Here is a 25,089-nt window from a genome sequence, read left to right as displayed (position 1 = left end):
GACACTTTTTGCCATCCCTAAAAGCGCTTTAGAAAGCAGTTTTCAGCCCCTACCATTTGTCTGAAATTAAAAAAATCAACAAGTCTCCACATTATAAAATGCTGAAGTGTGGGCATAGGCGCCATACACTACTAGGGGGTGTTGAAACCTTTTGAGACCCTATGCATCCTACAAAAGATAACATACCTTTAGCTTTATGAGTTAAAGTCAATCTGTTTTGAACAATTAGACTCAACATGATTCTAACACATAGAGAGTCAAACTCATTGACATGTCCCATTGTCTCATTTTCTAGGTTAATTACTTTCACATTTACTTGATTTTATTTTTTATTTTTGGAGTTTTCTATAGCGCAGACAAGACCAGGACAGAGTATCAGAGCGCTTTACAAAGAAACAAAGCAATTTGTAGAAACATTTTGTACAGACAGAGCAGACACATCTTCTTGATAGATTTTAGATCCTTAATTTTGTCTTGGCCAAGTTTATTTTTAGACCTCTCTTATTGCAAAAGGCAGAACAACTATTTGTTACATTTTGAAGAGCCTTTGCTGTCTATGAAATTATTAAGATATCATCTGCAAACAGTAAAGACCCTTTACCAAGTAAGCTTTGGGGCATCTTGCAAACTCAACTATAGATGGTCCACTACCCCATTTAAGAAGAGGGTATTCATTCATATTATTTGCTACTTTCTGTAGCAAAGCTATGTCTTGAAAGGTGTCATGTTCTTTACAAATAACCACAAATACAATTGCGAGAGAAGAAATTTGAAAGAGCATGAAAAGTTAAATTAAGACGCCAGTAAGTGGACATGGCGGCAAGCTAGGGGAATTGTAAAAGATTAAAGGAGGTAAATCTGGATCAAGTGGGATTTTAATATTAGATTGTAAGGAAGCTTTAAAGAGGGAATATGGCGGTTCTTCTATTGGAATGCTTCATATCAGTTATGTATTAATTAACATAACCAAGAGTGTCACAACCTACAAAAAATAAAATTCTTCTTTACCTGGGAACTTACTCCAGACACCTTTTCTTGTTTACTGTTGATTAATTTGTTCAAGTAGGTATGGGGATGTATTTAGTGTCACACACAGGATGCCTCAATAGCACTATGGAAGGGGTAAAGGGGAAGAGTGGAGGGTGGAGTTGGCCAATTGTAAAGTCTCCTTCTTTACTCCTCTGTCGATGTCCTTCAGTTTCAGCTGAAATGAGTCAGTGTGACAGAGCTCTCCTCTTGGCGGCTGCATTTCTGCTGGTGAGTAGTAGCAAAAAAAATGTAAACAGCTTTGATCAATACAAAATGAAATATTATGCAAAATATTGAAATCATTTTAAATAATAGGGTTTAAAATAGTCAGTTTGAGCAGCCAGACATTACCCAAGAGATAGCTGCATAATCTTTGTTAAACTGTGAGAAATTTACTAGTTTAGCCTCTTATGGCTAAGCCCTGATGTAATTTGCATTATGCTGACATAATTCGCATAATTTTGATACCTTTGCATTATTATTCTCACGTGAAATTCACAAAATGACCAGAAAGCACCATTTGTGTAAAATGTATGCATGAGAACACACGTGAATAACAAAGTGTGAGGGACTGTTGTTCGTCATGCTTGTTTTTTTGCACTTTTCTTGTGTGAAATGCATCTTCACTGTGAGGACAGTTTTCTAAAACACAGGACCAAATGCCAGTTTTGCATTTTGCATAACTATGTGTAAATTTGCATGGTTTTACCGAAATTTAGCATAATTACACAGAAACAAGTGACACCAATTTTGCACAACCATATTCAAGACCAGTCTCAATGTAGCGCACACCAACATCCTCATATCCCTAGACACCCTTAAAGTGCGTGAACCCCCAGCTGTACCAAAAGTTTCTCTATTATCCAACATCAGGTGCCTCATTTTGTGACCGTTTACATTTAATTATTGCTAAAGCTGTCATATTTCTTGCAATCTGCACTGCTCCGCTTGTATAGGCAGTGCTTAATTTGAACCGTGGTTTTTGGTGCGCAGCACTTAATTGTCAATACCTGCATTTATGGCAGTCTACCACATGATGGCGCTGTGCACAACAACAGTTGCTTATTAAATCAACGCACATTAAAATGACTAATACCATAGGAGTAGTCTGAATTGGCACACTTGTAGGAGTGTAATGGTTAGTTGTTCGGTCAGCACTGACATTGGTGGCGCTGGCTTGAAGAACGGGTGGTGCAAGCTGCAGTGACCTCCTGACGAGGACCCTGGTACTTCTTTTTTTTTTTTACAAATTAAGTACAGTTAATAGGGCTCATATGAAATCAGTTTGCATTGTCTATTGTGACAAATGGAGTAGCTGAGTTCCTTATTTACAAATATATTTGTCTAACGTTCTCCTGTTTCTGTGCAGAAATGCATTCATTTATAAGTGGAAATTGATGTAGAGTGTCCTGAACTGTTGCCACTTGTAAAGTGTAGAGATCTCCCACAAACCTGCAAGTCTGCATGCATTCACAATTCTTTTGTAGGTAAATAATGACCCTGAAATCCATTTTCAAATATACTCCTTTCTAAGACCGGAATAAATCAGTTTTCCAGGTAGAAATATGACCCACAAATTTAGTGGAACTGTAGGAGAAGCGGTTACTGCACACAGAAAAGCATGTTCAATGTGGACACATGCACAATTGCCCCTACTACATTACATTTATGCATGCATATGTATAAACCTGCTACATGTTTACTATGAGAAAGCTGTTTTTTCTGCAGATACCTAGGAGTATTCATAGTACTAGAATCTGTTTGCTGTATTTGTGCTGCTTCTACAAATCAAGCACAAACATAATTTTTAACCTCCAATTCAAATTCCTACATATTTACCGAGCATTTTATTTTTTCTAAATTACTTTGTGCTGCCTTTATGTACACATACTTTATTACTCTGCTAATATTTAATTTACTTAACAGTTGCGGACCCCCTGAGTAGGCGTCACGGACCTCAGGGGCCTGTGGACCGCAAGTTAGTTACGAGCCAATGGGAGAATCTATTGCTAGATTTTGAAGCCAGCCTGCCCTATTTATTCATGGCAGGCTAAGACCACTAGATGGCGCCAGACACTGCAGCTGCAAAATCATCTCCTTCCCTGACGACATTTGTTTAACTTAGACACAGGTGCTTTTGACTTGTGATGCCATGTTATGAAGTTTTTGAACCAGTTTCCGCCAAAACGTTTGGCAACGAAGCGCCAAGAGCATGTTGTGAGGATATATGTTGATGTGGGCGCTAAAAGCTTTGCCAAAATACGACAGAGTTGTACAGGAGACATTTTCACCACTTTTGCATCTCATTAGAATACCCTGCAAAGTACAAAACTTCACACATAAAAGTAGCGCTTTCATGTGTCACACCACAGTGTACCGCTATCATGTAAACTAGGCGCTACATGCTTAAGTGGATGATTCACTTTATTTATGGTCAGATTACAGGAGCATTAAAGTTTGAGCTTGACTTTCCTGACTGGGGACAAGCTGCACATACATACATAGGAAACAAAGTATATGTGTTTCGAAAAACAAAAACAATTGACTTCCTATACTTTTTTTGTTTTCCAGAATTATATGTTCTTTGAAATGAGCTGAACCCCAGCGACTTCTTCAGATGCCTTCTCTCCAGGAAGAAATCATGATTCGGACATTCTTGCAAACAAGATTTTGAGCATCAATACAAAAACACGCCCCTGGATGAAACTTCTCCTGAACCCCCTGGCCTCTTGTGATACTCCAATGGGCAGATATCTGCCTGACAATTCTGCTGCAACTGAGGGCAAATCCATGGCTGCTGAGGTGGAACCAGGGGAATCATAGCAAGGGTGTCGGAAATGATCAAAATACGAAAATCTCTGGTTGCCTCTACTTTGGGTGAAATGTTCACCTTTGACTCAGTGTATGCTTGTGTTTCAAGGGACTTTCTCAAAGAAGTGACCCTCCACTCACTCGGCAGTGGGTGAGAAGGCCCCACTTCCTTGACATGGGAATGGCCGTCGAGCTCTCGGTTGTCTTTATTTTATATCTCTTAAGGAGGCTCTACATTTTGTAAAGCGCCTAAAGGTGTTGACTCCTGAGCTATTCCGCACCCCAGTGATCATTCTTTCCAATTAATCAGTTACCGTGCTGTCCTTGGCTTTTGGCGCAGAGTGCTGTTGGTAAAGGACAAGGCCCTGATAAACTGAGCTTTGAAAACTGGTGGCATCAGATAAAAGGTGCAGTGACTGACAGAGCGCACTGAAGCCAGGACTGTCTCCAGGGTGAGAGAGGGGCCTCCAAGAATGAACACCCCACCAGCCTGCACAGTGGCATCGCCCTACCTGGCGCTCCCTGCTTTGATGTCCAGGGACATTTCATTGTTTCCTAAGGTTTAGAAATGGTAAACCTTTAATGGCTTTTATTTAACCCTTTGACTGCTCACTTCATGGGCCTGCCTTGAGATCAGAGTGATGCTGGCATTAGGGATATGCAGCCATTGCTGTGATAATCGCTGCTCTGGTGCCACGCTAGTGGGCATGGAATGAATGCAAATGACGTCAGTTAATGTCACCAAGACACACAGTCACAACTGTATGACAGGCAGCGCTTTAAATGGCAGGTACTGTCTGGTACTGAGTACCTGCACTTTGTTATTTAAACGGGAGAGTGCCTGCACTTCTCAGCACTGCTGCAACACATTCAATGGGAGAGTTTCAGCACTTCTCGGAAGCAAACAGGCACTTAAATAGTGAGTACCTGCACTTTTCCATTTCCATTTAAAGCGCTGATGACAGGCCACCAAGAATCATAGAGTCTGTGGTGCACATGCGCATGGCACTGGGCATGGATGTCCACACACATGTTCCAAAGTGTCTTACCTGTATGAGCCTCTGCCACTTAAGTGTGTCTTGCTCTTTACTAACACCGGTTTAGCTCTCTCAGATTAAAAACATCTGTATTGGTTTTAAAACAATCAGAAAATTAAACAAGCATTGGCAGTACCAGCAGTTTAGCTTTTGTACAGCGAGGAACCTCATTAAGACATAGAGAACATGTTTCACATGAGCATCGGAAATGGGCGTTTCCATCGCACACTCAGAACAAGTAGCAGGTGAACATTAGTTTTAGCGCTTTACTTTGTGGAGATTTCAGGGCCATAAAGCGCTATTGGATCAATCGAATTTCACAACTGAGGCTGTTCAACAAAACATTACATTCAATAAATGGGAAACACATTAGGCTCCACGAGAAAGACAGGAAATGATTATGTTTTCAACCCATAAAGGTTTATTAAAGATCAAAAGGTTTACAGAAGGCAAACCTTAGATTAAAATGTCATTATCAAAAAGTGTTACTCTTATATGTCAGAGGACGAACGCGGAGTGAGTCGCCTCAAAGGAAAGGGGAGTGAAGAACAGTTCTCTCGTTAAGAGAGACACTAAATCTCTTACTCTTTCCTGCTCTAAACTGTGTTGAAATCCAGCCCAGTCTGCATGAAAATCTACTTTGTAGTAGCTTAAATCACACAATACAATTCTAACAGTTTTGCTACACCTACACACATTTCTCTTGAGAGAGCCCATTCAGGTTAATGCAAGAGAGTACAATTAGATGCCTGTTAGCTTCTCTGGAATCCTTACAATACAACTTCTCTCAGCGTACTTCAAACTTACTTTGTTATCAATAAACACAATTTTACTGGTAGTGCAAGCTTCACTCAGACACACAATTCTAAAAGTTTTGCTACACCTACACACATTTCTCTTGAGAAAGCCCATTCAGGTTAATGCAAGAGAGTACAAATAGATGCGTGTTAGCTTCTCTGGAATACTTACAATACAACTTCTCTCAGCGTACTTTAAACTTACTTTGTTATCAATAAACACAATTTTACTGGTAGTGCAAGCTTCACTCAGACACACAATTCTAAAAGTTTTGCTACACCTACACACATTTCTCTTGAGAAAGCCCATTCCGGTTAATGCAAGAGAGTACAAATAGATGCGTGTTAGCTTCTCTGGAATACTTACAGTACAACTTCTCTCAGCGTACTTCAAACTTACTTTGTTATCAATAAACAAAACCTTACCAGTAGTGCAAACTTCATTCAGAGATAATAAAAAAGGCATTGCTTGGGCATTAGCAGTGCAGCATATCCTCAAACAGGCAGTACAGATGCCACACGGGCAGCAGTATAGCAAGCTTCCCTAACACACAGCAGGTATTGCACTGGCTGCTGCACTGCATTCGTCCCTGAAGAGAGCGGTATCAGGACATGGAAAGCAGCAGTGCAAGCTTCTCTCGCACACACAGAACTGCGATAGCAAGTAGAGACATTGTGCAATGGTGGGGAGCCCCATTTGGCACTTGAGTGGCATGTGATGGACTAACCAGGCAAGAGACATAGGTGTGGGCCTGGGCCCTGGACACAAAAGGCTGCCCTCTGGTGGTAACACAAGTTAGGGCCTGGGTGCAGACATAAAGCCAAGCTACTCAGAACCAGCTGGATGGTGATGGCTGGAGTGGGCAGGAAGTGACACTCTGACGACATAGGTATAGGTGACGTGGCTCTCTGCTCCATTTTGCTCTACAGAAGCTGCTGTGAGGGAAAGTCCAGGAAGGCTTTGGTAATAACCTGACCTGCATTGACTGTATTCATGTGAGATACAAGGGAGTGGCCAGAAAAAGAATACATCCTCCACTTTGAACCAAACCATACTCTGAATGGCAATCAGCAAGCGAGCAAAGTAAACAAGCCTCATTGCATGTAGCAGTGCTCGGTGTTCACTTTGAGGAAGCCCTTAAAAATGAAAAAACGCGCCACGTGATGCCTTTTAGAGCATTTTAAATGGTGTATGTCCTTCCTTGAATCTTTCATCCCACCTTTCCTTCCGTTGAGCCATCTTTCATCCTTCCTTCCAGCTTTAGTTTCGTCCTTCCTTCTTTCTTCTCATCCATCCTTCGATCTTTCATTTCTTCCTTCCATTCTTGGATGCTTCCTACGCTTTTCTTCCAGCTTTCTATCAACCTTTCTTCTATTGTGGCATCGTTCCTTGCATCTTTCCATTTCATCCTGGCTTCCAGCGTATCTGCATGCTATCATGTATCCTTCCTATCATGGCCTCATCTCTATTTTCTTCATGTTGCTTTTTGATTTACTTTAATCTCTTTTCTTCCATCCTTCCATCCTTCCTTCTATCCTTGTATTTTTCCTGCCACAATTCTTTCCTCAGCCTTTACCTTCCCTTCCGTCTTTCCTTCCATCTCCTTTTCATGCATTCATTCCATTGCCCCTTTCACTTTTTTCTTTGACAGTTTAATCATTTCTGATTCTCCCTTACAAGTGCTTAACTTCTCTGGCACCCCTCTGATCCACAGCTCTCCTCAGGTGTCACTTTGCATTTATTATCTTCTGATCAGACCTGGAACCAAAGATCAAAGCTTAGAAGAGTCACAAATAATATTTCAGTGACCCTGAGTCAACCTCTGCTGCAACCAACCAGGGAAGAGGGTGGTTCACAGCACCCTTGTTGGGACACTTGGGTCTTCGTCCTGTCCGAAGCATGGAGACGCCTGAGATGGACGGCTGGAGGGTAGAAGCAGTCACCAAATAAAGAGTCAGCATCTATGTACTCACCTCTCTGCAGCCTGCCTATTGGTACACAATCACCCAATCACAGCTGATCAGGTCTGTGCGCATGCCCTGCTCCGCCCACTGACATGAAACATGAGCACTCTGGATGGCCCCAGAGCAGTTGACCATGCTGACAAAAGATTCCCCAGTCAATACAAGCTCACCACACTGTCTCATAACTAGGTATAGTCTGGGAATGTCAAAGATGGACCATCTGAACCAGATTATCGAAGGCCAAAATATTGAACAGTAAATTTGTATAGATTTTTTATGCCTAATACGTACCTCGTGATATATGTTTTCAAGGTACGTAAATGTGGAGTAAAGAATAGTAAGCCCATGCCTACCTGTAAACTTACCTATTGGATATTTTGTTCCTCAATATTATGATCACAATACAGTCACCCGTCATCAGTTTGGCTTCCGTATTCCCTACTACAATTGAATTACTAGCAGAATATGTTAACACCTACCTGATTGGTTATGAGTGCCTGGGTGCTACACGCATGCATGACTATAGAACAAACTATGTTCATTCGTTCGTTCCTGGGATTTCTAAAGCGCATGGCTACCCAGAAGGGCCTCCCAGTGATAAGACAGAATTCAGGTTACATATCCTTGGAGCAGACATATTATATGAAAAGGACAGTTCTGAACCATTTCCTTTATTCAAACTCGGTTTTCCTTAGTTGTGGTGGGAGAGCATTCCAGAGCTTGGGGGCAAGGAAGGCGAAGGAGCGCCCTCCTCGACTAGTTTTCTTTATCCTGGGTACTATGAACAGGTTAGTTGGTTAGTGGAGCTCAGCGTTCTTGCCGAGTAGTAAGGTGTTGGTATTCTTTTTTATCAACCAAAGTCCCTTCTTGTACATTGCTTGATGAGCAAGGCAGAGTGCGGGAACTGGATTCTTTCAAGTCTGTCCATTAAAGGAGTTTTCCATGCTATTACCTGACTAACTAGAGCTCTTTCACCAGTTTTATCATTTGATTAACTGCTAATGCTGTACAAAAATGCAAAATAGAGTATTTTATGTTAGCCCATATTATAATTAAGACTATGTTACGTTTTTACAGATTTTTGTCACAAATATATACAAACAGAAACCATCTATTTTCATTGCCTGTATTTATTTTTAAACATGGATCAAAAGGAAGTTGGTTTATTTGCCTGCCAGTCCAGTAAATTTGTCGAGCAACAGTTCAGGGAGTTAAGCAAGCATTTGCAATGCAATCGGTCTTGCCTTTGGGACCTTATATGTATCTAGCTATGTAGCACATTAGCCTGGGTGATGACACATCTACTGTTCTTTAGCATGTAGGGAAAGTAAGCACCAAACTCCATGACACGTCAGGTATGGGAACACATGGAGCGAAATATTGCCTTTCAGTGGGAAATGGTATAGTCCAAAGCTCTGTTTTTAATATAAAATCAGGGCCTTTGGTGGTCATATCACTGAAAATATAAGATTTGAAAAAAATTATTGTCTACGGGTGCTTATGGAAGAACATTTCTATGGACTGGAATCTAGAGAATGCTAAAGGTATTCTAGTATTTTACGGACCTCTGTTGGTCGTTTTCTATCAAGAAAGTTAAATAGAGGCAGTTGCCAGAAAAATAAAAAAAAAGAAAGTACCTCAGCAGAAAGCAAGTCCAAGGCTCTGTTTTTAATATAAAATCAGGGCGTTGGGTGGTCATATCACTGAAAATACACGATTTGAAAAAAATATTATTGCCTACGGGTGCTTGTGGAAGAAAATTTCTTTGGACTGGAATCTAGAGAATGCTAAAGGTATTCTAGTATTTTACTGACCTCTACTGGTCGTTTTCTATCAAGACAGTTAAATAGAGGCAGTTGAACAGCGGAAGCAGACAAGCCCTAGGGCTGACGACCAGAGCCACAAAGTACAAACACATATAAGTATATACTAAAGTATATACAAGAGGTCTCGAATGCTCGAGCTAAAAAGAGAGAATATCCCAATAAGGGCTAAACAGCTGTAGATGTGAAGAAGGTTGATACTAAAATGTTCATGTTTGAATATCAGCGTATTGATTTATCATCTCTGGCTATTCATATCACCAAAACATGTCAAACATTCAAGTATGAGTTTACATTCATCCGTTAAATAAATAGAAATATACTTGTTTCAGTTTTTTTCACAAACCCTAAAATAAAAATTGGTAAACACAGATAAAATTAGCAAAAAATTACTACGAATAGTTACAGGCAGAAAGGTCAAAATTATCTAAGGGATAAAGTATCCCGTGCCGTACATTATAAGTACATTGCAAGTCACTGAGGAGTTACATAACTATATAGAGGAACAAGGCTGTAGGTGACTTCCAATATCCTTATCATGTTCGCCAGGGGTACTTCACCCCATATAATACATGGGCACAGCATCATCTTTCCAACAGACCACTTAAACCTTAGGGGCAGATTTATGTTCCCTGGCGCATCCCTGCAAATCAGCATGGAGGCGCCAGGGAAGATGCGTCACGCAAGTTTGCCCTTGCGCCACCGCAAATGCGCCGCATTTACAATGCGGTGCATCGTGGCGCAAGGACAAGCAGATACGTGATGCATCTGCCGGCGTAAGGTTGGCGCAGTGCTGAAGTTGCGTAGCAAGCGCGACGCAACTCCAGCACTGTTCCAACCTACCCTATCCCTAACATGGTGCGTCAAGCCTTACGCCTGCTTCAAGCAGGCGCAGGGTTTTGACGCATCAGCGTTGGGAAAGGGACTCATAGATTTCACTGAGTCACTTTTCAGGGGCGTTCCTGCGACGGAACGCCCCCCCCTGTGTCAAAATGCCCACGTGAAACCCGACGCAGGTTTCACGTGGCGCAGGGCTTTACACCGTGACGCATCTCCATAGATGCGTCACGATGTAAATGGGGCGCCACGTGGCGCAGGGTTTACGCCGCCGCTGCGTCACAAAAGTGACGCAACGGCGGCGTAAGTCCCACATAAATCTGCCCCTTAGTGCGTAGCTCTTTCATGTGAATAAAAATAAAAACACGAGTGCAAAACACATTACAAACCATTATATATATATATATATATATATATATATATATATATATATATATATTCACTGAAAAAACCATAGGTTTCACATATGTTATAGTTAGCTGGACATTTTACTGATAAAAAACCAATGAAATTCCCCCGTTATAGTTAGTGCAGGCAACTATAACTCACGCGACCGCAATCCTCTGCTGATGCTAATACTGTATTTAGACAATTATTTGTCCATGTCTTCTTCCATTAAATTTTAGCTATACATATATTACAAATATTTTTTTTCATAAAGACACATATGTCATCAGCAGAGGATTGCGGTCGCGTAATCGGCGATTTTTCGAAAAAAATAAAATTGCATTTTTGCCCTTGGGGGTTCTTTGAGGACACTACCATCAAGGCTAGGTGGTTGGGAGCAGTCTAAACAGCCCCTTTATATGTTTTTTGCCTTTGTTTTTCTTCCACCCCCTCAGAGTACGAGATAGAAAATGGCGGCCGCCGCTTCCTGGTTTCCACAGATTCGAATGTTTACTAAGATCTAACAGCCAATCAGAATCGCGCTCGCGCACGTCACCGTACGCGTACGGTAAGCGCACCGTAAGCGCACCGTAAGCTGGCTCAGATATATATATTGATTTAAAGGCTATTTTCTCAGAATCTACTGAACAGATTTACACCAAACCTACAAAAGGTACTTCCTTGACCTGTAGACTACCTCTCTGCCAAATTTCAAGGAACTCTGTTCAGCCGTTCGGGCTGTAGCTGTGTCTAAAGGTCCTATGGAAAAATGCATGGGAAAAACGCGTTTTGGGACCCCCCTTTTATCTCAGCCCCCGCTTGACGAATCCCCCCGAGACTTTCAGGGTAGGAGCGGAGCGAGGATTCGTCGACCGGCGCCAAAGTTATTCCAAATAGAATGTTGCGGATTTCCTATGGAAACGTGGTCCTAACTATAACTATCTACTGGCGACCGCCAGTAGATAATATATATATATATATATATATATATATATATATATATACAAACAAAACTCCTCCAAGCAGAAGAAGCAGAGGCCACACAGGGGAATCCTTGAGAGGCTTTTTATTGGACCATCAGGGCATAATGCATTTCGGCATGGGGTGTGCCTTCATCAGATGCCCTTCTCATTGGAAAATCACCGACACCCTCCTTTTGAACTCCTGCAATCCTCCACCTGGGTGGTGAAGTCAGCTGGCTCCTCCTTACAGATTGCTCACAGCTGCAGTCCGATGTCTGAAGACTGCAGCCCCCAGAATGCATCTTGGTGGTGAGTACCAGTGGCGGAGTCTGTGCTCAATGAGCGCTGAAATATTGGGCAAAAGGGAGGTTTTTAAGTTGTTGAAGGTGAGTCCAGGGTCCAACTGCTTCCTCGGGTCCCCATTACGCTCCAACCTCATCATCCAAATGTCAACAGGGCAGGGGCAATGGTAGCAATGTGCCAAAGTCCTTCGTGCAGTCACGAACTGCAAGGCAGCCGCCCTTGTGTAGTTTGGCTTTAGAGGCGGGCCTGAACCAATCCGATACCTCGGAAAAGAAAAAACAGCTCCAAAAGCAGGTCCAGTGATGTTCAGGCCATATATATATATCCATCCAAAAAGCGCACCATTTGGTGGGGCCACACCGGTGAGATAACTACTCCTTTAGAGAACGTGAAGCGGGTGAGACACCATCTCTGCAAAAAATTATTTCGCTGTACACGTTTCGGGCTTGCGCTCTTGTTCACCAGCAATTCAGGAAAAACACACGGAAGAGCAGTCACCATTTTATTTCAGTTAACCCCCGCCCCTACAGGCCTCCAGGCATTCTGTTTTTTGTAGTGCTCTTATGTTACCACAGTGGGTTCCGTATTGTTCACCCGTAATTTTAACAAAATTAAAGCCCAAGTGGGTTTGCATTTGAGTTGGTACATCACATCACTGCCAATTCTACAGTCTCAAAAGGTGACCCATTGGTCTTAGAAACCACGCTGTCGCGGCTAACAATCTGCCGTTCCAGCAGCGGGCCCCCTCCACGACCAGGCAGGCCGTCTTTAATATATATATATATATTAGAAACGGTTTGATGCAAGTCATTTTTTAAAAATAAAAAAAACCTGCAGTATTTTGTAATGTGTAGAAACATGCAGCAAGATTCTAGTTTTCTCTATCTAAGAAGAGCCCAAAAGAAACTTATTCCTCTGGTGGCAGTCCCTAGGGAAATTACTAAACAATAATAGCCCTTCTGAAGTGGAGCGATAGGTTGCTCAAGGGTGTGCTGTAAGAGAGACCGCATTATCAGTGTGCCAGTCCTTCAGTGGTGGCAGAGGCAAGGGCGAAGGATAAGGAACTTTTTGCACTTTACCAACATCTTATGCATCTTATGTGGATCAGTTGGGCCTCCAGGAGTAAAGGGCCCTAATGTTTCTTAGCCGCCTGCCGAGTCATCTATACCTGGACATGTCGGAGGAGGCATGCAATGATTGTTCTGGGCTGGGAGGAAGCACAGGAGCGTTAGGAGTGAGATCTGTAACACTAATTCTAGCTGTTTCTTGAAGCCTGTGCCCAGTAGCTGTGGCATCAATGCCTGTAGGAAGTCCACTGTGTCACGCCCCTCAGCCGCCTCCCACACTCCGAGAATGAGTATGTTGTTCCACAGGGAAGGGTCTTCCAAGTCCTTGAATTGTTGTTGGAGGCACCAGAGCTCTGCACCCCAGTTGGGTTGTTGGATCACTTGGCAATCCATTTCCTTCATTCTTCATCATCTTCATAAAGGCTTTGTGTACTGTTGCAAAGTTGCTTCAGAGTGATTTGATTTGTGTGGACAGGCCATTTGTTGTGGTGTCAGAGGCAGAGAGTTTGGAGCAGAAACCCACGATTTCCTTGAGTATGTTTTCTAGCACCATGCTGTGTTTCAAAGCGACTCAGGACTTTGAACCTGCTAGCGCCTCTGAATTTGAGAGTTGGCATGATGCTTTAGAGCTCGACATGGGGCCACTCCAGAGTCAATGCCAGGTGTTGGCAGGCATGGACCTTGGAGGGGAATAAGTAGATTTGGTGAGGACCCAGAGAGATCTCCCACATAGCTTCCTCGAGTTCTGGCAGTTTGTTAGGAAGGGCCTCACTATATCTTAGGTTGGAGGAAAGCCGACTATAGTTCTCCAAGAGAGGCAGGGCTGGGTAGTGGGTTTGGGTTGTGAGCCTATATAAGGTTGCCTTGTCACCTCATTGGGTCCATATAAGGCTGAGGTGGATGGATGATGCCTGCCTGGATCGGATAGTTACCTGCAGCACAGGGTTCGTGGAACCTCCGCAAATGGAATTCAGAGCAGGTCACAAAGGGCCAACTTGTGAAGTCTAGGGGTTCCAGTCCATCTTATGCCAGCGATTCCTTCCCCGTTGGCTGGCTTGGGGGCACAAGTTGGGGACATAAAGTTCAGGTAGAGGGAGGAGCACCTCTTGTTTTCAATTGCATATCTCCTCAGTCCCCCAATCACTTGTGTGGCAGGCCATCAAGAAGGGAAGCTGGCCCTTTCCTGTAGGCTGGCAATTCAGCTGAATCAGGTGTGTTGCGATTGTTCCTTGGGCCCAGGGGGAACTGCACAGACAATCAGAGAGGTCTGTGGAGAGTGCCCACTCTGGCAAATTATCCTCTGGGTGGGGGCAAGCTACCCCAACACTTCGAGGCGTGGTGCTGCAAGGCCATCGGCCGGTCAGAGCCAGTAGGCCAGCCCCGTCTGGTAATCCGGCCTTTTCCAGCGGGTTGGCCTGATGGCAGTGCTGAGTGTGTCGCTCACATTCCTATGCCCTGAGGCGGGTCGCACTAACCGTCGGGGTAGACCTCCAAATACAGATAAGCTGATGGGGGTGTCCCGGTTGATGGATCATCTTTGCATTCACACGGTCTGCCCAGGATGACCTTAACATGGAGCCACAGAGCTGCAGGCAGTGTCACATTGGTAGTAGGGGTTGGGACCCTCAGAGGTATATGATTAGTAATATTTAGAGGAGCCCCTCTTACTGCAGGCAATGGGGGTTCTCTTCGTCCATCCCCGGCCCTGATGACTACAGCTCCGGCACCTCAGTAATAGGTGTAATCACCCCTTCTAAGGCCCCAGGTGGGGTAGCACACTACAAAGCCACCATCTTGCTCCATGTCTGGCTCCACCTCCAGGGCATTGGTTCTTAAAACCTTGGCTTCTGTAAACCCCACTGACTCACTATTAAAAATAGGGGAACCCTACCCAATTGGTTGCTAGAATTTGAACCTCAAACAAATACACAAAACAAGTATACATAAATTATGAAATATCTTCCTTACTTTATCAACAAAGCAATGTACAAAAATCTAAATAGTAATTTTAATGGGAGGGTGGAGTTGTTCAAAATTGGTGTTTGTTTCTAAAAGGCAAAGCAATATAACAGACTCGAGCATATTGCTTTTACTTACCTTTTTTTGTTGCTCCTATAGCATCCAGCTCACATAGTGCTTTAATTGAGGCAACCGATCGCCCATTTTATTTCATTCTGTTCTTGGACTTCGCCGAAGTATCAAACTAGGGATACAAACTTAATTTTCAGCCTCTAATTTCAAATGTGTTCACATTTATAGAGCGTTTTATATTTTTTCAATTTTATATTCTGCTTTATTAATCTGCTAATATTATTTATTTCTAAAAATGTCCCGGACCCCAGTATAAGTGTCACAGACCCCCAGGGGTCCATGCCCACAGGTTAAGAACTGCTGTTATCGGGCATTTGTTGCTCCTATAATCAAGTCAAATTCATATTGTGATATCGTAGCAAAGGGTCAATGAAAATTTAGGGAAATTCTAAGGAAAGGCACAGTAGGTTAAGGTTAGTGGAGATGTGATAGTGACAAACACCCTTTGAATCCAATTGGAGAGGAAATCTATGGGCAGATTATGATTATTAAGGGAATTTGTTTAACAGGAAAGTAGGAGATGCCCACTAGAATCAGCCCATGAAAATCTACCCAACAGGAATTGGCATGGAACAAACAATATCCAAAGTGGTATCACCGATTTGCACATTTAAGTCACCTTGGCCCTCCACACTGCTGGGGTCTCTGTATCGGACAAATCACAGAATGTAAGAACACCAATGGTTATTAGGAATGATTCAAAGGAGACACAGCAAAAGGAATGCATCACTGTAGCACAACAAATTTGGCTTATACTGTCTGCAATATTTCAAGGTCCTAGAGAATTCCACCTTTCTTTTATGTTCTAAGATTGGCTTAAAAATGCACTAGCACTAAAAGTCTGACGAACCCGCTCAAATAATCATTTCCAGTAAAAAAAAAAAAAAATAGAGACAAATATCAAGGCACAAAAAGGTCATGAGAATAATAATCCCATAATCATGAAAGCAGGGATAATATTTTGATAGCAGAGTAATACAAGACATGCTCCATGCACAGGCATCTTTTATATTTCGTTGAATAGTTTAACAAATCTTTCCATCTATCTATTTTTGACATAAAGAGTGTAGTAAAATGTGAGTTAGTTTTCAAATTGGTGACAGCTTCAGGGGCTTTGGAAGAGAAGTAAATACAGCAGAACTGCTAGGGAAATTACTATTCTCACCACCATGTCAAAACACCTCTTGCAGACATGATAGTTCTAAACCGCGGTCTGTAAATAACATTTCACAGTACATTTATTATCTGACATGACAGCTGTTAGACCTGTCAGCCTTTGGGTGGTCTTCGCCCAAATGTTTTGCCCCACTTCTCCTGCCTCACTGAATTAGTTTTTTTAGCTTTAGGAGTCTTTGCACTTTACCACTATTAATCAGTGCTAAGGTTCTTGTGCTCACTCCCTAAAACATGGTAATAGTGACTTAAACCTGAATGGCATATTTAATTTACTCTCAGGTTCATAGTAAAGAGGTACACCATATACCCAGGGACTGTAGATTAAATACTTCTTGTGAGCCTGTAGCACTTATTGTGCAACCCACTTAATTAACCCTTCCACACCTGCCTCAGGCCAGGGCTCGGATTTATACTGACAATTCGACTCGGCAAAATAAACACTTTGCCAAGCCCAACACTCCCATTTTAATACATATAGGTCACCCATAGGGTAGGCTCCCAACAACACATTGGGCAGGGTGCATTGTATTTAAAAGGTTGGGCATGTACTTTTAAGTTTTACATGTTCTCCTAGGGAAAAACTCACAAATTAGTTTTTAATTCCTCTGAGGCCTACCTCTCCTATACGCTAACATTGGATTTCCTTATTACATTTAATAAGTGATAACTTGCATGTAGGAGCAGGCAGAATTATTATGTTTGGTGTCTAAGAAATTAAATTCCAATTTCAAATTTTCTTTACCGGTAAAGTTGGATTTTATGTCACAATTTTGAAAATGCCACATTTGGAATGGGCATTTTCTTGTCTTAACCATTTGGTACCTGCAACCTGTTTCCTGTATCACATGATTAGGTGGAGTTGGCAGTTGGCCTTTGAGTATTGCTCCCAGGCTGCACAATATGGGGCGATAGATGTTGGCATAATGGGCCATCTTAGCAGGATGGGGCAGTGGAGCTAAGCACAGTCTCATATGCACTGCAAAGACACTACTTCAGCATACACACAAAGAACTTCACCCTAGCCTTTTGTGATCCTAGACCCAGTGAATCCTAGTCAGGGAGGCAGGAAATTCCAGACACACATGTGGGGAGAAGCTCCATAAGTTTTTTCCACATCCAAGCTGGCACGAGGTATAAAAGTAGGACTGTTGGGCACACTCATCAGTTTACTCCTGGACCTACGGAAAGACTCTCAGAAGACTTCCCTGCTGCCTGTGTCCTGCTGTGCACTTCAGAGAGCTGTTCTACTACACCAGGGGATTACCCCGCAGCCTGACGCCTGCCTTGTGCCCTCAGAGGACTGCCCTGTTGCTTGAGTCCTGTTTTTCTGCTTGCACCCATGACAACCAGAGTGACTCCAAGGAACCCCGCAAAGAGTAAAGAAAATGAAGACATTGAGAGGAAAATGGAAGAGAAAAGTCGATTCCTGTTAGGTAGCACCTTTTCCATGCAGGAAAAAAGTAAGAAGAAAGGTCAATAAAATAAGTTTTATAAAATCAGGGGTGGGGTCACACCATGGGGCCTAAAATGAAAGTGTCACATTCCAAAAGGGCTGAAAAGACGGGAACCTCAGTCTTGCTGGTGTGGTTTTGGGCCATATGGTCTATTTATCATTTCTTTGTAGAGAAGGGCATGCTTCCTTTGGGGTCCCTATCAGGGGTTCATAGAGACAGCTAAGGGAATTCACCACCATCCAGGCCACCGAGGGTTGTTGTGTTCTCTGTATTTGGACATAGCAGAACAAGAAAAACAAAGCACCTTAGCACAGGATGGTTTCAATCCATCAACCTTTGGTTTATGAGCTCAGCACATTTCCACTGCTCAACTCTGAGGCACAGCAAGTACTTTCTCTTTGCACTGATGAGTAAGTGGAGGAGGAGGTGGGGCATGGACCTTCGAGACATACATTCAGTCATGTCACCTCATTTCCCTAGAAGTGCACTTGACAAGCTGACTCTGTTTCCGTATCGTGACATAACAAGAGAAGACCAGGCTCTATTTACATTTCCGGGAATGGGTCTAGCAAGCTATTCAGAGATTTAAAAATAAACACACTAATACTCCCTAGCAGCTACCACTCAAGCTGCTCAGGCCTAGAATCAAATGCAGGTCAACTGCTTGGGAAGCAGCTGAGCTCACCACTACACCACCAGCACTCAGTGGCTGCTGTCAGCATTTTAGCCATATTCTGGGACTCAATTTGTTTTGTGAAACTTTTTCACAGTTACTGCGCAAACTCAAAAAAGAAGGGAAAAATTAAAGAAAGGTAAAAGTCCCTAGTGTGTTCTCCAGCCATCTGGCACAATACTGAACCACACATAGACATTTGAAAGGAAGATGGACTTCAGCAAAAAGGAGGCCTGCAAAGAGAAGAGAAAGCAAAGACATAACAATTGAGAGGAAAATGAAAGAGGAAATTTGATTCCTGTAAAGGAGTGCCTTTTCCATGCAAGAGAAAAAGTAAGAAGAAAGGGAAAGATAAAAGGTTTCATAGAATCTGAAGTAGAGTGACGTCACGGGCCCTAAAATGAAAGGGTCACATTCCACAAGGCATCAAAAAGAGATGCATGGGTCTAGCTGGTGTCATTTAGGTCCAGTGGTCCCTATCAGGAGTTCATAGAGGCAGCAAAGGAAACTCACCACTTGCCAGCCGGCCGAGGGTTGTTGTATGGACATAGCAGGACAAGAGAAACAAAGCCCTTCTTAGCAGAGTATGGTTTCAATCCATCGACCTCTGGATTATGTGGTCAACGCGCTTTCACTGCGCAACTCCCATGCACAGCAAGTGCTTTCTCTTTGCACTGCAGAGTGACTGTAGCAGGAGGTGGGGCTGGGACCTTTGAGATAGAAAGTCACAGTGATGTCACCTCAATTCTCTAAGAGTCATCTGAGGGATCCTGGGAGTCAGAGTGATTTCTGACTTCCATCAACTACCGGGGTGAATTGGAAAGATGGGGAAGCCTCGGGCAATCTGATTCCCAGAGTGAGTTAGGCCTCTCAATAGGAAGAGGGACCTGTACCTTCGGTTGTTACACCTCACTCCCTCATGCTCAGTTTAAGACCCTATCTAGGGGATGGCAGGGCCACCCGGCTAGGGCTTGTCAGCGTTTGGGAGGTTTTAGGATGTGAGAGGGCAGAGGGTATGAAACTGCTGGTTCATGACCAGCTCCCCACAGAGTGCATCACATAATATAGTTTACACTATGCTGGCAAGTTACGCATAAGCATAGCAGACTAGGTTGTTTTCTTAGTCTGGTAAGTAGTTCCTTGTTCTGTACTTAATTCTGCTCAATTTGCCGTTTCCTGCTGTTACAACTAGATGGTGCTAGCAGCAGATCAGAGAGCAGGGATGCAGGCCATGAGATGAATGCTTCCTCACAAATCCATGGTGCAGTGAGGTTGTTGGTCCCCAGATTTAGAAGTCGGGCCAGGTGTGAAGAGCCCTTGTGCCTGGAGACTTTCTAGAGTGCCAGTGCTCGCATTGGTACTTTAGTCATATACCAGGGCACTGCCCTTTCAGTCTAAAGCCAGCTGGCTCACTCCTGCCCTTCACAAGTCTAAACATACCTGCCGATGACTCGAGAAGAGATGGAAACTCTGGAAACCTGCGGGACCTTCAAATCCACCGTCAATGCACACCAACTCCTCCTCAAAACCATAGAGAAAATGGCCTTCCAAGACAGAATCCACGCCAACGCACACAACAGCAAAGAACTCTTCGCCATCATTAAGGAGTTCGCCAGGCCCAACAGCGAGACCTCAGATGTCCCACCCTCCCAAGAGCTCTGCAACAAACTCGTCACCTTCTTTCAGCACAAGATCAGGCAGATTTTACATCTTCAACGCCCTAGAACCTACACCCGCCACCTAGACCCTACACCCGCCACCACCACTCTCAACCACGCCGCACCCCAACTGGACCTCAGCTGGACCCCACTCACAACAGAGGACACGCTCAAGACCATGAAGGAGCCCGGTCGGATCATTGCCCGTACCACATCTTCCACAGTGCAGCTGCTGCCATCGCCCTCCAGCTGCGCCGCACCATCAACTGCTCCAATGTAACTGCCACCTTCCACGACATCTGGAAACACCCCGAGATCAACCCCCTGCTGAAGAAGCCATCCTCAGACCCGACAGACCTCAAGAATTTCAGACCCATCTCCCTCCTCCCCTTCCCAGCCAAGTTCATCGAAAAGACCATCAACGCCCAACTCTCTGAGTTCATCGAAGTGAGCCATGTCCTGGACACTTCCCAATATGGCTCTGAAGCATCCACAGCATAGAGACCGCACTCCTCGCTGCCACCAATGACATCAACTCCCTCCTTGACCAGGGAGAGACACAGACCTCATCCTACTGGACCTCTCGGCCGCCTTCATCACTGTTTTCCACTGCACCCTAATCACGAGACTCCACGACACCAGCATCTGCGACAAGGCACTGGACTTGATCCTCTCCTTCCTCACTGGCCGGACTCAGCGAGTTAGACTACCCCCCTTCCTCTCAGAACTCATAGAGATCAGCTGCAGAGTGCGCCAGGGCTCTTACCTGAGCCCCATCCTCTACTACATCTACATGGCCCCCCTGTCAGGCATTGTCAGAAGCCATGCACTCAACATTGTCTCCTACGCCGATGACACCCAGCTGATCCTCTCCCTCACCAACAAACCCACAGCCACCAGAACCAACTTCCAGAGCGGAATGAAGGCCGTCGCCACCTGGATGAAACACCACTGCCTCAAGCTCAACTCAGATAAGACCAAAGTAAACATTCTGGGCCCCACCCCTTCAGCCTGGGACGACCCTTGCTGGCCAGCTGCTCTGGGACCCCCTCCTACCCCTACGGACCACGCACAAAACCTTGGCATCATACTGGATTCATCGCTGACAATGAACCGCCAAATCAACGCAGTCTCCACAGCCTGCTTCTATACACTCCGTCTGCTTTGAAAGACCTTCAGATGGATCCCCACATAATCCAGAAAGAATGTCACCCGTGCACTCATCACCAGCAGACTAGACTACGGCAATACACTCTACGCTGGTGTCACCCAGAAACAGCTCAAGAAACTACAGAACGTTCAAAACGCCACTGCCAGACTGGTCCTCCACATCCCCCGCTGCAGCCACATCACACAACAACTCCGACAACTCCACTGGCTCCCGGTCACCTTCAAGCTCCTCACACATGCTTACAAAGCTCTCCACAACAAGGGGCCAGCATACCTGAACCATCGCCTCGCATTCCACGTACCCGTCAAACAGCTCCATTCCACCCAACGCGCCCTAGCCTCCATCCCCAGGATCCATAAGACCAGAACCGGAGGAAGTTCATTCTCCTACCTCTCCCCCAAGACCTGGAACTCCCTGCCGCTCCTCCTCAGGCTATCTGCGTTGCTGACCCAGTTCAAGAAGGACCTCAGATCTGGCTCTTTGAATGAGCCTCCACACGCAGAGGGACCAGCAGCCTTCCCTCCCCTCCCAGCACCTTGAGAACTTCACAAGTGAGTAGTGGCACTTTCTAAACCCCTAATTGATTGATTCCCAACACTTGCCCAGCTTTGCCTGGCTGATCCTGTGGCTTTATTATGATGTAACAACAGAAGATCAGGTTCTTTGGCTAGAAAGCTGTAAACGTTTGTGGAATAAGCCAACAATGCTCTCTGCCTCATCCTGTTTTCTAAAATGTTAGTGATAATGGTCTCTCCCTGTTCCTCAAGTGGTGACGATACCACCAGAAACTAGCTATCCCCATATGCACTTTATCCACATTTTGTTAAAGAATATTTATTGTATTAAATTGTTTATAAGATAGTATACAAATTAAAATATCAGATGAAAAAAAGAAAGGAAAATGCCTTTCCTGGGATTCCTCTCATGTGTCATGATAGGAAACCACACTCATGGACTCTAAAAATACGTGAACGTCAGATGGAAGGATTCTAAATCTAGATAGAATGGAAACCAAATGAGACTGCAAAGAGATGGCAATAGAGGAAAGAATTGGTGCACAAGGAAACTCAACATGCATTAAGTGATACAATATTAGAACATTTGGAATGTCTACTGGCTGGTAGAAGCCCGGAAGCAACATTCCAGTATTTTTTTGATTTCACAGCTGTTGCTGTGAAGAAAGGCCTCTCAGCGCCCGAGGGGGATTTAAACCCCGTCCGGCTCTGAGAGGCCTTTGCTTTTACAAATTAGAACATTCTGCCCTCTAGTGGCGGAATGTTCAAAGAGCCTTAGTGCCCTCCGTAGTGGGCTCTACTGGCCATTAAAGGCCCACTTCCTTTTTAAAGGCTCTCGCCTTTGGCTAGGGCCTTTAACGCTGGAGCGGGCCTTTAATGGCTGGTAGAGCCTGCTAGATTGGGCTATAAGGCTATATTAGAACATTGGAATGTTGGGAGCTCCATTGAAGACAATGGAGTGCTCCAGGCTTCTCATGGTCGGTAGAAGCCCGGAGCTCCAACATTCCAATGTTTGTTCAAGCTGTTGCTTTTAACAAAGGCCTCACGGAGCCTGACGGGATTTCAACCCCCTCGGGCTCAGTGAGGTCTTTGTTTTACTATTTAGAACATTCTGCTCTATGGTGGTGGAATGTTCTAATAGCCTTATAGCCCTCCGTACTGGGCTATACTCGAATTAAAGTCCCGGTCCCTTGTTAAAGGCCCTTGCCGAATGCTGGAGCAGGCCTTTACTAGCCAGTGTAGCCAACTACGGTGGGCTATAAGGCTATAATAAAACCCATGTCCAGCTGAATTATTTTTTTCCAATATAATTGTGATTTACAACATCCTATGACAAACCTCAACTCGTGACCCCAGCCATCTCATGCTTTTAAGCATTCAGATGAAATACGGACGGGCTTGTGTTAAACAAAGTACATATGTCGCTTACACTTTGTGGTTTCATTGTGCACTAATTTGATATTCATATTACCAGTGCCTCTTTCCCTATGCTACTTTATCCCATACACTATCTGGATTGGTGGAGGGATAATAAGTATTTAGTTTATGAAACAATTATTTAAAAATGTGATATGTTTGCTTTAGGCCCTGATTAAGTTGGAAACGAATATGGCATAGTGACGAAACATGTATTGGCTTGTGTGGATTTTGAGAGGTGTGGTCTTATGGATTTTAAGACACCTGTGAATCTTAAGAGACAAATAGAAGAATACAGGAATATTATTTGACTCTACTATTGATTGTTTTATACATGTTTAAGAGTGCTCTGGGGCATTTGTAACTGTGGAACTTTCTAGTTCCTTAAACTTACACCATGTTTTCTATGTTAAAAAACATATTTCTTAAATAACGCTTGAATTCCTCTTCCCTCTATTTATAAAAGGTCACTTCCTCATCCGATATACAATATTTCTAAATTTAGCTCTTTCAGCAACTATTCATTTCATTCATAAGTTCATAAAATGCCCATTGTATTGTAAATCCTTCTTCCAAACCCTGCACTTCCCCTGTGGGTGACACTGAAAGGTCTCCGTGGAGGACTCGGCACTCAGCACAACAAAAGCAACAGCTTGGGTGTCACATTAACACGTCATCATTGGCACCCTTCTTGAAATTCGGGAGCAAAAAATCCCTGGTGGTGTTTTACGCTCCTGATCTGAGTGTGAGAAGTGGTTGTGATGACTTGCGTTGTAATGGAACGTGTGGTAATGTCGCATTTGTTGTAGTGCCTGCGTTGTAATGGCACTGCGTTGTTCTGACAGCGTTGTAAACAGATGGGATACTCTGCCACAAATGTCACAGATAGTCCATCTGCCATACTACAAGCTCCATAGGATATGATACACTAAACACTCTGCCTCATTAATATGACACCCTTTATGTTGTTATATGTCATAGTCAGCCGTGCATGCTCACAGGGGTCAGGTGTAGGACCTGGCCACAGCAGGCTACAACTCGTGCCCCCGCCATGCATAGTGTTATCATCAATGATATAATTTCAGTTGTCATCAGTGATGTTATCAATAATGTTATAGAAGATGCCATGAGTGTTTTAATATGTGAGTGCATGGCGAGGGCGAGAATTATAGTTACTTGAAATAACTATAACTGGTAAATTTCGGTGTTTTTTTTTTTTTAAATGCTACATTTAAAGTTTAACCAAACTATAACATCACTTTAACCTTTGTCTTTTTTCAGTGAATTTCTAAGTATTTTTTTAACGAAAAGTAATATTTTTTACCATACGTGAGTAGGCCAACACTCACCGCGTACCGCCTTCGACCATGCATGATGTGGGGTTGGCCCCAGGGCTTGGCCTGCAGACCGGCACTGTGCTTAATCCACCGACGACAGCAAACGCCCCCACTGCACACAGCCTTTGGTCGTGTGCTTCAGAGGGGTTGGCCAAAGGCCCGGCTTGCACCCAACCCTTGCGAGCCGCTACATCTCGCTGTGCACGGCCTTCAGCCGTATGCAGTGTGGGGGTTAGCTGCAGGGCGTGGCCTGCTGCCAGGCCATGTGTCCAAACCTCTGAAGTCAGCCAACACCCCGCCTTTGGCCACGCGCAGCTGGGGGTTGGCCACAGGGCCGGGCGGCATCCACACCTCGGCGTGCATGGCCTTTGGCTCTGTGTGGCGTGGGTTAGCCTCATGGCCTACCGCCCGTTCTGAGCAACCCACCACAGACACTCAGGCCCCAGTACGTTTTAATTTTTTTTATTCCCAAAAGACCTTCCTGGAGCCAGTGCAGTGCCTGCATTTCCCTGAAAGTGCAGGGGCCAGGCTAGCTCCCGCAGGACACATAAGGGATCGTGGAAAAACCCATTTATTTTCT

General features: G+C 44.1%; 1 protein-coding gene across 1 annotated transcript in view; it reads left to right on the top strand.

The window, feature by feature from the left end:
* Positions 1 to 5,840, top strand: part of LOC146786157 (phospholipid scramblase family member 5-like) — a 51,661-nt gene extending 45,821 nt beyond the window's left edge. Inside the window, exons 6-7 of the mRNA XM_085634022.1 lie at positions 1,199 to 1,257; positions 3,601 to 5,840. Of these exons, the coding sequence (XP_085490148.1) occupies positions 1,199 to 1,257; positions 3,601 to 3,627 (86 nt within the window). The 3' untranslated portion in view covers positions 3,628 to 5,840. The remainder of the gene's footprint in view (positions 1 to 1,198; positions 1,258 to 3,600) is intronic.
* The last annotated feature ends 19,249 nt before the right edge of the window (positions 5,841 to 25,089 follow it).

The sequence above is a fragment of the Triturus cristatus genome, chromosome 11 (genome assembly GCF_964204655.1).
Source record: "Triturus cristatus chromosome 11, aTriCri1.1, whole genome shotgun sequence".
In the NCBI taxonomy this organism is placed as follows: Eukaryota; Metazoa; Chordata; class Amphibia; order Caudata; family Salamandridae; genus Triturus; species Triturus cristatus.
This window is presented reverse-complemented; position numbering and strand designations above follow the sequence as displayed.